The following is a 12,483-nucleotide window of genomic DNA, read 5'->3' as shown; positions in this document are numbered from 1 at the left end:
TTTGGTCTGCAAAACGTCATTCAGTATTGTGGGGAGTAATGAATAGTGATACTTAATGGCTGAGAGAATGAAAGATATACATTAAACAGAGGGAAGGATTTTTAACTTGTATGTAAAACCTGAGATCTTAGATAAAGCACTTCAGGTCAAAATTAAGGCTATGCTGAAGCTTTTTCCCCTTCCCTCTTTCACAATAGTTCAGCTATAGAAAGCAGAACATTATAGAAGAAAAATGATGAAATACTTAAGAGGGTATAACATAGAACAAATTTGTTAAGTTACCTTTTATAAAAGAGCATAAATCCAGTTTTCAAGAGCTCTGGAGCTTGTCTTGCAACTCTGCCAGGTTAAAATCCTTTTCTTTTTTTTTTCCTCCTCCTCCTCCTGTTCCTAACTAATCTGCAAGCAATTGCGTTTTAAAAATTATTTTTCTCTTGAATTTAAAGACTTTGACAGATGGCACATGTAGAACCTGGAAAACTTCCTGAATTGGCAAAGTGACCATACCCCTGCCATTTTCCTACCACAGTATCCGTAGGTGCGTAGGCTGTGTCTGCTTCCAGAGTGCTGGGCGAGATACCATTTCCTCTGCTGGGAATGTGCAGATAACAAGTGATAAATCAGAAAAACATACCTGGTGATGGGCTTAATTTGCAGTTAAGAGACAACTTAATCTGCTGGTTAGCTGAGTAATTTGATTGTGACATAAACAACCCATTCAGAGCAGTGACAATCTCCAGGGTGCATACCTGCAGTGTTTTCCATGCAGGATTAATATCAATCTTTTAGGTCGTGTGAGTTTGTTTAACACTTTTGAGAGGCTGAGATATCAAAGCTGTGCCTCACAATAGTCTGTTCTTTATTCTGGAGAATGTTATACCAAAAATTAGTCTCGTGACCTTTGAAATGTGGTTTATCTTGATTGTCCTCCTTTCAGGGCCTCTGTCCAAGGCAGAGCTCTGAAGCCAATAAAAGCACATGAAATCTCCTGGTTCTGAATGTGCACAGGCTGCATCATTCAATGCTGCATGACAGTTGTTCTCACCACTGAATGTCCTGAGTTTTCTAACAGTGATTGACTACATAGCTTGTTTCCTATTTACAATCCTTTGGAATTTCCCTCCTTCATCTAAGGCATTTTAGGAAAAGGGCAGTAACTTGCCACTTGAATACCTCTTTGTGATTTGTGCTGTGTAAATTGTATGGAAAGAACATGTATGTCTGTGTGCAGCTACAGTCTCTGATGAGAAATGACATGCTAAATACCATGTATAAAGACAACAGCACAGGAAAAATTGATTTGTTTCTCTTTTTAAGGTCATAAACACATGAATTGGTGTAGAGTTCTGTCCCTATGAAATTTATTACTTGTTGATGTGGTATAAAGAACTTAGGTCTTAAAGGTGAGCAAAGGGTTTTTTGTATTCCTGGGGTAGGACTAGGTTGATAAACTGTTTTTAGACAGATCAAAAGAGATGAGATCTTAAATCAGTGTTAATGTGTGACTGACCAGGAATGATACCATCTAGAGATTATTGCTTTCCTCTGTTTCTGCAGTGTTAACAAATGAATCCTCAAGAATGTATCAGCAAAGCAAATGGTTCTTGATGAATTATGCAGTCTTGACTCCAACTATTGTTTGAGGTAATTTATGATCTTCCACTGGTGTAATGGAGCTGTGGCATAAACTGCAGCACACCCTAGAGTAGACAAATTGGTCTGGTATTGTTTTGGAACATATTTAATCTATCTTGCTGTAAGTGAATTGGAGCCTTTTGCTGAAATGTCAAAGGACCAGTATTTTGATATTCAGTCCTAAATAACCTACCATTAAATTTGCAGCAGTTATGCCTTTTCCTAATGTCTAAATACTGAAGTGATAATAAACATAAAACTGTTGCAGTGTAGAGCTCAATTCTTTTCCCTTCCCCCTTTATGTTAACTTTCTTTAGTCTTGGTGGGTTTAGAGGCTAGTAATACAGATTTCTTTATTGATGCATTTTACCAACTTCATAACAGCTATTTCAGTGGTTTGCCTAATTTCTCTGTAGATGTGCTTATGAGAAAGAAAAAACAATAGTACTCGCCCAAGTGAAAAGGCTTTTAAGAGCTTTTGTTAAATCTGTGTTTAATTCTCCCAGAACAAACTGGGTGATTAAAGTGAAATCTTCAGATCAATCTTTAAAACTGACTGCAAACTTTTAGGTGTGGAGAAGTAGTTAGAAGGCTGTAGACCACTCTTTATATGTTTAAAGACAAGCAATAGTGCAAGTTTAGTAACGTGTCTACAGTGTTAGATGCTTGATGTGGCCTTCCCCCCACTTTGAGTCCTATAAGATTTTTGGGTTTAATTTTTTTTTTTCCATAGTATTTGCTTACCTAGAATAAATAACCGGATTTGTGCATATTTGGGAAAATGAATTTTCAGACTTGCTATTGCCAAAACCAGTTTCCTCCTGGGGTACTTGGCTGTATGAATTGATCACTGCAGAAACCCAGTAACTACTTCCTGGAAAGAAATTCCCAGGAGTTTGCCTGCCTTACTGATAGAGGAGGAGGCTACCATACCTCAGCCAAACTCATCCTGGACCTAAGTAAAATAAAGCTTCCTTGATGAGTGCACGGTTTGTGGGCCTTAGGCAGGAAGTCATCCAGGAACAGTTTGTCCAAGATGTTTTTTTACCCTTGTCCCTCACTTAGCTGTCCCATAAATTTTGCTGACAGCTTTGGTTTGGTGACAGGTCGTGCTTACCAGAGAGCAGTGAGTAGACTGTTTAAAACTTGGGCTTTTGTTTTGAGCACATACTTGATAATTAACAACATACCAGACAGGAGCTTGCTTTCATGGTAGAAGTAAAAGTTGTGACTGTGCTTTGCAGCCTGCTTTCTCTTCCCCAATAGTACCTTTTTCATCTACCTGGAGGTGGCATCACTTGTCTTACTCTACAGGGGTGTGTCCACCCCTGCAGGTAGGAAGAAATGCTGGAGCAGGAAATAGTGCTTTATTTATTTACTTATTTATTTAGATTTATTTTTGTTTCCTTTTTATGAGGCAGTTATAATAACTGTCTTGACATTATATTACCCTCTTATTTATAGTTCTTTAGCCATATGTACCTCTAAATGTTTGCAGATTTCTTTTCAAGCTCTACTTGATCACAAAGTGGTGCTTTAAAGGATACACAACTCACCTTGCAAAGCTGCTGCTAATAATCACTCAGAAGAACAAGTGCAAGACCTGAATGAATTTGTATGTGACAGTCTGTTTGATATATTGTGTGAGAATAAAACCACAGGGGAAAAGGCAGGCAGGAAAGGGTAAAGGTTAGGAGCTGTGTAGCCAGGCTTTGAAGGCTGATGCTGCATAATGATCTTGGTGATCTTATGGGTTTTTTCAACTTAAATGATTCTGTGATAAGTGACTGTCATCTTAATTAACTCAGAGATTTCAGTTTTCTTTCCACAATTGAAAACATAGCCTCAGGTGGTTAGAGCCAGTTTTCAAATGACTGGGGTTTTGCTGTGAAGGGAGGCCTTCATTTTTGCCTTAACAGTGGAAATAAAGCAGGAGCTACACAGCCTGAGAAGTTATGTTGGGTTTTTAAATGAAATATCAAATTGAATGTGTTTGCTAAGCTACAGGCAGCAAATGTGCACATTTTCTACTTCAAGTTGATGCAAATCCTCATCACCTCATCTTGATCTTCTTGGTCTCCCTCCTCCAACTGTTTTCAATAATAAGCTGATGAAATGTCTTCAGTATGGTTTCTGACAGTTTGTTTGTACTCTGCAGGTCCTGGGAAGCAGTAGATGTAATTTGAAGAAAATCTGAAGGAACAAATGGCTTTAGCTGGCTGCCCAGACTCCTTTTTACATCTTCCTTATCGGATAGTAAGTTGTGAAATTGCATGTTCGTGTCAGCTTGTAGCATCATATTGCTGTGTGCTGGTGATTGATTGTGCATTCAAACTTTTCATCAAACTGCTAATAGCTGTCTGGCAATTCTCTGGGTTTTGCTAACATTTTGGAAACAGAGCCTCTGTTACCATCCTGTGTTCAAGTTCTGCTGCTGAAAAGACTGTCATTAATATATACAGATTTGATATTTGTCTTCAAAATAGCCATTTCCTAATTGGGAGAGGGCACTTGTTTCCAAAGAAGAGGTGGCAAGCTACAATCCCAATGAAATGCCTTGCATCAAAATGTATCAGCTTGCAGAATGCTATATTTGTAGGAACAAAGGCAGAGATTTTTATACTTGGTTAGATCCTATGTTTTTGAGTCATTGTGCTGTATCTAAGCAGCCAATATGGCATATTACAAAGAGTATATTTTAAAAACCCTCAGCTATATTCAAAGGTACTTGACAAAAATGCATGTAAAACTTCTCTTTTTTCCCCTGGGCAGTTTCAGTTGGCATAATGCTTGCTGTGTATTTTTTATGAAACTGTAAATTGCTAGTTTGGATGTGATCTTTTCTTTGCACTTTTTATCTTCTGTTTTCATATGATTACTGCCCTGACGATTCAGTTATGATTTTGGACCCTGCAGATACACAAATAATTAAACAGGGTCATGTGACATTAAAACCTTTTCCTTTTGTCCCAAGAGAAACATTGCTAGTAGTGATTACTACAGTCATGCTACACATTGGGAAGAAAAGGAAAAAGACAGATAAAAACAACAACATTTCCAAAAAATCTCTTTAAGATTAGTATTCATGCATGTTGTGTAATATGTCAAATTACAATTTTTTTCCCCAACAGGAAACCTCTAATTAGTTAAAAGTCTAATGTTAGTACATGCTGAGTTGTCAGCTGAATGTACCTGAATGCTTTTCCCGATAGCAGGAAAAACATAACAGTTCTTTTATAGCTTCTTTTGCAGCTATAAAAATAGACTGGACTTTGAGAAATTGGATGTCCTGAAAATCTGTTACTCTACTTGGATCTATGAGTTTAAAAGAATATGTGAATAGATGTGCCTGGACTTCATAATTTTGATGCACTGTGAAATTATGCTTCCAGTTCATTTAAAGCATCATCTGAGTCATGATGTGAAGCTGAGGGAAAGGAGAGCTATGTAAGAGAAACTTGACATTCTAGGCAGTCATTTTTGAGCTGCAAATTCTTCAACTGAGTGTCAATCTCTCTTGTGAAAACAGTGTCTTTAGTGGTTCATAGGAAGTAAAAATGTGAATTTTCATTGGTACTCCCCTTTCTCTGACAAGCCCTGTAGATAATCTGCTTTAGTCTGGGGCAGTCAGCAGACTGGAAGTGTCAGAGCAACATGGGGTGACTTAAATTAAGATGGTGGGAAAGTGACTCAGTTATTTTTGGTCAAAGCTTACTGTGTATTAACTACCCTAAGTGCTTATAACCAGTTTGAAGACTAGCTCTGGAAGCCCATTCACAACTACTGTGCCTTCTGTCAGAACTGAAGTTTGCATTAAAAAAATCCTGAACATCTGTTTTTCCACCCCTACTAAATCTGACTTAGGAGCTTTCATCAACTTGTCTTTCAAATTTGGCTGCAGTGAAAGCATTTTGTTGGTAAAGGGCTGAAAGAAGGTTAAACTAAATATGCTCGAGATTAGAGTGTAAAGAAGTATTCTATTTTTTCAGCACATTTTCTTACTTAATGTGAATGAGAAACTATGAAGGACAGCTCCAGAGATCCCAAGGTTGGGACCTTAATGCTGTAAATTCAGTATTAGAATAAATTGGCAAATTGGAGGTTGGGATTATATTCAAGGCAAGAAAAATGAGAACCTGGGGAAGTAAGTATGCCCTACAGAATATCCTTTAGAATGTCTTGCTGCCAATCCACCTTTTCTTATTTTTTAAAATATTTTTGGAGAGATGGGCAAAGTATAGATCTCTGGCTTTCTTACTGGGCTCTTTGTTTGCAAGGCTTGCTGCTTTCAGAACCTCTCAGGTCTTGTTTAAGAGCTTTTTTTTTTTCTTCTTTTTCTTTTAACTTTCTCAGGAGTTTGCACATAAACCAGTCACACTGAGTGCATTCTCCTAGAAACAATCTCCAGCTCTGTTTAAAAAAAAAAAAAAATCAATACTATCTTTCAGTGGCTTTCAAGAGTCCTTTCCAGATTCTTGAACTCTTCAATAAAAATCCAGCAGTGAGAATTGGCAGTATTTGTCTTCTATTCCTGGAAATTCAGAACATAGTCCCAGAATTTCTCAGAAAAAATGGGATGATTTACTGTGTTTCCGTTCTTTTGCAATCTGTAGTCACAACAGTATTTATGTGCAGTGACTTGAACTCTTGGGGAATATTTAGTTCCTTAACCCTTTGCATTAATTGTACAAGTCTCAGTGACATAAATAACAAAAAAACCCCAGTTGTTTTTTTTTTCTCAGTTTATGAAGATAAAATTTTGGGCATACAGGAATGTTCTGTTTGTCTTCCACCTGCCTTCTGTTTGTTTTCTCATGACCAAGATGCAGGTATGACTTCAGTAATAATTAATGTAGTTTGGTTTTACTGAGCTGAATTCTTATTTGAGAAAGAACTTGTAACTTGGTATAAAATGGACTACAAGCACTTAGCCACAAAGTAGGGAGAAAATGGGAATTGCTTTCTCTTGTGTGTACAGAGCTGTGGATTTCAGGATTGCTAATAATCCTCTTGATCAGATAAGAGTGCAAAATAGTGCACATCATACTTGAAAAGCTTTGTGCACTTCAAGAGTAGGAATTAAATACATAAGAGAATTAATCAGAGACTAGCTACTGTAATGAAAGCCTCTTTCAGTGATGTCAGATTTGTGGATGGGGAGATGATTTGCTGCCAATACTAGAACTACAATAGCAACATTGCTCTGCCTTTCTCTGGAGGAGCAGTTAGGCAGAGGTCCTCCAGGTTTTAGTATGGCAGCTTTGATCCTTGTTTTCAATAAAATGATACAGTAAGTTATAAGACACCTTTGGAGGTCATCTGATCAAAGTCCATGGCATATTGTTTTTCTGGAGTGCTTCATCTTACTGAGTGTGGTTTTTTTGGTAACTTGCTTTTTTTATTTTCAGGGATGGCTTGCTTAGATTGAGCAGTTAGAGAAGAGAGGGTTTGTCTTTTAGTGAAAGGGGAGGAAAAAAACCCCTTTTGATTTGAATAAATCCTTAATTTAATTAGAGAATTACCTTGATGGATGCAATAATCCTCACCCTTTTTACATCCAGATGCCTTCTATATGACTCGGTCATCTCTGCCACTTTGGTATTAAACAGTCTGTTATTTGGTGTTAATTTAGGTATACATGCTGCAGTCCATGTTTGTGTGCATAAAATCTTTTGTATTGTTAAAAAACTTGCATGAAAAACATTTGTTTGCAGAATTTGTATCCAAGTGGGCTTGGAGAGGGCTGTTGAAACCTATGTTTTGGCCCTTATTGTCTGCCTGACACTGTTTGAATATCTTGACAATTGTTGATCGATTCTTTGGAGATGTCGTTTGCCATTTGTGGTAAGAAAGGCACCAGGCCAAAACGGTTCTGGTCATTCCTCTCCTCAGCTGGGCAGGGAGAGGAAAACATAATAAAAGGCTAATGGGATGAGGTAAAGGCAGGGAGAAATCACTCACTGGGTACCATCACAGGCAAAACAGATTGTTTGGGGGAAATTAGTTTAATGTATTACCAATCACATCAGAGTAAAGTAATGAGAAATAGAGATAAATTTTAAAAACACATTTCCCCTACCCTGTCCTTCTTCCCACGTTCTACTTCACTCCCAATTTGCTCTCTCCTCCCCTCCAGTGATGCAGTGGGATGGGGAATGGGGTTTACAGTCAGTTCATTACACATTGTCTCTGACAATCTTTCCTCCCCAGGGGGAGGACTACTCATACTCTTCCCCTTGCTCCAGTATGGGGCCCTTCCCAGGGAGAGAGATTTCCATGAACTTCTCCAGTGTGGATCCCTCCCACATGAGCATAAGTCCCTTCCATGGGGTGCAGTCCTTCCAGAACAGGCTGCTGTGCCTTGCGGGGTCACAGGGCATAACCTGCTCTAGTGTGAGCTTTTCTCTCTCTCCATGGGTGCACAGGTGAGCAGTAGCCTGCTCCAGTATGGGCTTCCCACAGTGTCACACCCTCAATTGTGCATCTCCATGCTCCAGCACAGAGCCCTGGATGGGCTGTAGGTGCATCTCTGGCTCCCCTGTGGGACTCCATGGGGGCTGCAGGGACACAGCTGCTTCACCATGATCTGCACCATGGGCTGCAGGGAAACCTCAGCTCCAGTTCCTGGAGCACCTCCTCCCCCTCCTTCACTGACCCTGGTTTCTGCAGAGCTGTTTCTCTCCATATTCCCACTCTTCTCTTCATCTGTAACTTGTCATGGTTTAGGAATGGTACTCCTTGATTTAGTTCTCCCACTGAGGCTCTCCAAATCACACTGTTGCTGGGTTGCTCCCCCAGCCCTACCACTGGGGGTGGCCAGAGAGGAGAATTGGAGGCACAGAAGGCAAAGATGACAGGTTAAGATGAGAACAGTTTACTGGGAACAGCCATGAGATAAGAAAAGGAACAGTAACAGCAACAATATTGACAACAAAAGTGTTTATTAGAGTGATTTCACATGCAGGATGCTCAGGGAACCTGACCCAGTGCCAGGCTTGCTCATCAGGAAGGAACCCCTTCTCAGAATGCCCCTTTTCTGACCCCGGGGAATGAGGTGAGGTGGTGTAGAATAACCTCTCTGTCTTAGCAATGCCACCTCCCAGCAACTCCAAACATTAACCCTGTCTTGGTCAGAACCAGGACACAATTGAGCAGATGGGGTTTTTTTTTGTTTTTTTTCTTCACAGAAGCCAACCTGGTCCTTCCCCCCACTCTCAAAGCCTTCTCTTGCAAACCCAATACATGATTTTCAAGATTCAAAACATACGGTGGCTTAATTTACTCTTATTAGGCTTAAACGTACAAGGATTCTGCTTCCATAAAATTTAAAATTAATCCTGGAGTTTGGTTTTTTTACCCTAAGAGGGCAATATGGAAGGACCAGAGTGCACAAGCAGGCTTTCAAAGTCCTTGGGCATAGCTGAGTGAAAAAACACCAGATGCATTATTACATTGCATCATTCTTCTACATATTGCATAAAGAAAAGCTGAAATGTTGCTACTGCCAATGCAGAAAGTCATCAGATTTGTGAAATATGGTGTCAGTCAACAGATCTTTTATTGACGATACTCTTGTTTTAACAGTTTACATGGATGTGGTGTAGAGGGTTGACGGACTGGAGCAGACAAAGTACAAAGCAGCGCGAACATTAGTGAATGTTTTTACAAGACATGTTGCCTCCAATATGAAGTTATGAAATCTGTCTCCCTGAGTGCAGACTGCAAATGTTTTTACAGATAGAGTTGATGCTGCTTGTTAGTTTTCATTGAAGACCAACTGAAGCTAGATTTCTAGCTTTTATTTTTCTTGGAAAGAAGTCTGTTTAAAAAATTGTCCTGAAACCAGTTGTTTTCACTAACATCGAAATAGTAGTGTGGTGCTTACCACACTCCACTTAAAGAGGAGTGGAAGTGTACTTGCCACTATTATGGTGTATCATCAGAATACTTTATTATGAAACAAAATAACATCAAAGAAATTTGTATCTTGCACTAAGCTTCTATACAATTGATTGCAGTTTCCCTTCTGACAAGAAATAGTAATCAATCTTTTTTTTTTTGTTTTTTGATGTATTAGGTATTAGTTTACCTTTCTACATTTCCAGTCACAAGTATGTACCTTACTGTTTGCACTTCTGCTTTTGTATTCTAATGTACAGAAGTTGGTTGGCAAAACATGAAGTCTTTTTTTGAAGGTGAATGCAAGCAAGAAATTTCAAGTGGCTCAGTCCACATTTTCCAGTTATATGAATTTTTTCAACCCATCAACAGAAAAGACTCAAAACATTCTGGTAGTCAATCATACCATTTGCTGCTTGCATTACTACTACCATTGGTCAGGATAGACCAATTTGCAACACAGATGTTGCAAATCAAGCGAGGAAATAAAGTAAAGAAGTTTAATTTTGCATCTTCCTGTTAATGATTTCATGCTTAAACACTAGATTGACCCTGTCGTTAAATGCAAGCAGTCTCTTGATTTAGCTCTGGTTTTCATTCATGTTTAAACCTACGATTTGTTACTTTTATACTTGAGAGAAAGTTGAGGGGGGATCTTAGGAATGTATATAAATACCTGAAATGTTGTAAAGAGAATGGAGCCAGGCTTCTTTCCCTGACCAGAGCCAGTGGACACGATCGGAAACACAGGAGGTTCCCCCTTAATATTGGACATTGTTCTTTCACTGTGAGAGTGGCAGAGGTGGTGAAATCTCCATTCTTGGAGATTGTCCAAAGCCACCCAGGCATGATCTCAGGCAACCGGCTGTAGGTGGCCCTGCCTGAGCAGGGGATTGGACCAGGTGACACCCAGAGGTCTCTTCCAACCCCAGTCAATCGGTGACAGCGTGAAAATCAAAAGCAGTGGGTCTCTTTAGGTTCTGACTTCTATGCAGCTTTTGAGATGATACTTCAAGACTGAAAACATACCCATACCCACATTGATAAGAGCAGACTATTTTCTGCTATTCTCTCACAAAACTTCATGAGAACATTCTGAAGCAATAGTAACAATCAGTTTAGCAGACTATAGCACCAAACAAAATCCTGCATATTTTTTCATGAGTTGGATCTTTTCCAAATGAGTAAATATTTAACAAGCTGTTTACCAACTGGTTATTTTGGAGAAGTACCAGTATGAGTTTTTTCATGTTAATAACAGCTCTGATTTAACAGAAGAGAATTGATGTACCAGTCCTAAGACAGCTTCACACTTCAAATGCCTGCATAAATATAAAAAGATAGAAACCTGAAATACAAAAGAATGGAAGCTTTTTTTTTTTAAGTGCATTGAATATAACCAACTGGAATTACATTACTGATAGTTGAGGGGATCTGCTTTTAATGAACCTTCCTCACACAGATGTTCTGTGTTCTAAATATGAGTAAACAGTAACCAGTGGAGAAGGTTATTTTGTTTTTTAAGCGGAAGATAATATTGCTGTGTAGTTGGAGCTGTCACTTTTCAAGAAAGCATTGTGGCTCGGATAGTTCTTAGTGTTGTTGTCCATGCCAGTTGGCTCAGAGAGATCTTCTCTATCCTTGGAAAAGACCAGTGATATAATGTTGCCTTATATTTAAGTATTTCCAAGAAATATATCTAGATACAGAACTTGCATAAAGTTGTGCCCAGGACATTTTCTTGTGTTACATAGTTTAAAGAGAATCTGTTTGTTTAAAGGAAGAATAATATTTCATAAGCACTTACTTATTTAATTTTTTAAGTTAAAAAGAAGGGAGGAAAAAACTTCTCCAAACTACCACCCCAAATCCTGTGATTCTGAATGAAGCTGTTTCTGTGAACAAATCTGAGAAGAGAATTTTCCTGTTTCTAGAGAGAAATTGTGGGTACAGTTTCCAGACTTTTTTGTTCATGTGATGCCTCATGGCAGAGACATCCTTGTTTCTATACTTGCAGACTTTCTACTCCAAACTGAAGCTGCTGATTCAAAGAAGAATGGAGGGCCTGAACTCACTGTGGCCTTGGTGTGGTGAAGGTGCCATTTACTCTGTAAAGCTAGGAATAAATATATCAGGTCAAGCTAGTACTAGCTATGACTGAAAACAGTCTTTACCTGCTCTTTTTGCAACCCCTAAGAACTTTCTTTTCCATTCCTAATATAACATAATCTGGAGTGGTCTTTTTAAAAAGTTATTCGTAGGTTCCCACAAAACCCTGCCACTTTTTGAGGTCTTTAATTTCTAGTGTTGTAGGTATGTTCCCTTTGTGGAGAGGTGGATGGAAAGTGCTGCACAGAGCAAGGACTTGTATGCTGACTTTGCTTTTTCAGGATGGAATTTTACCAAATTGATCAGCTTTCAGGAATCCTTCATGAACAAGGGGCCAGATTATTGGTATTAATGGCCTTTTATGCTAGATAGTATTGATATTTTAATCCGAGGCATTAAGATACAGCGTTTTTATTTCTGGTTTTGAAAGAACAGTGAGCAATCAAAGGTAGAACACAAATGCCCAGCAAAGCTCTCAGGCTTTACTGCTATTTTAAAATAGCTTTGGCCTGTGTGCTGGTACGACCAGTGTGCATATTTGAAATTCTAGCCTCTACAATCAAAAGACAAGCCCTCGGAAACAGCCAGTGGTTTTGGAGCATGCTGGTCCTTTGCGAGCTGAATGTTAAACAATGACTTAAGACTCTACTACACACTGGCTGTAGCTCTTGATGTCTTACACGTTGGCTCCATTTTTTGACATAATTTTGGCAAGTGGGGGAGCCTGGCAATCCTTCATGCTAGAGGCCCTAGCTCTAATAAGGCGCTTCAGTTATTAGCACAAGTAAATAGTTGTCCATTTGTGCTTCATTAATGCATATTAGTCATACAGTAAATACT

At 38.9% G+C, this 12,483-nt stretch overlaps 1 protein-coding gene across 2 annotated transcripts in view; it reads left to right on the top strand.

Moving 5' to 3' along the window:
• Nucleotides 1–12,483, top strand: part of GRB10 (growth factor receptor bound protein 10) — a 145,473-nt gene that overhangs the window by 32,403 nt on the left and 100,587 nt on the right. For both annotated transcript variants that reach the window (XM_066560074.1, XM_066560066.1), the window contains one exon: nucleotides 3,794–3,891. In XM_066560074.1, coding sequence (XP_066416171.1) covers nucleotides 3,841–3,891 — 51 coding nt within the window. In that variant the 5' untranslated portion in view covers nucleotides 3,794–3,840. The remainder of the gene's footprint in view (nucleotides 1–3,793; nucleotides 3,892–12,483) is intronic.

The sequence above is a fragment of the Molothrus aeneus genome, chromosome 1 (genome assembly GCF_037042795.1).
Source record: "Molothrus aeneus isolate 106 chromosome 1, BPBGC_Maene_1.0, whole genome shotgun sequence".
NCBI classification, from domain to species: domain Eukaryota; kingdom Metazoa; phylum Chordata; class Aves; order Passeriformes; family Icteridae; genus Molothrus; species Molothrus aeneus.
Note: the sequence above shows the minus strand (reverse complement) of the source record. Positions and strands in the feature narration are given on the sequence as shown.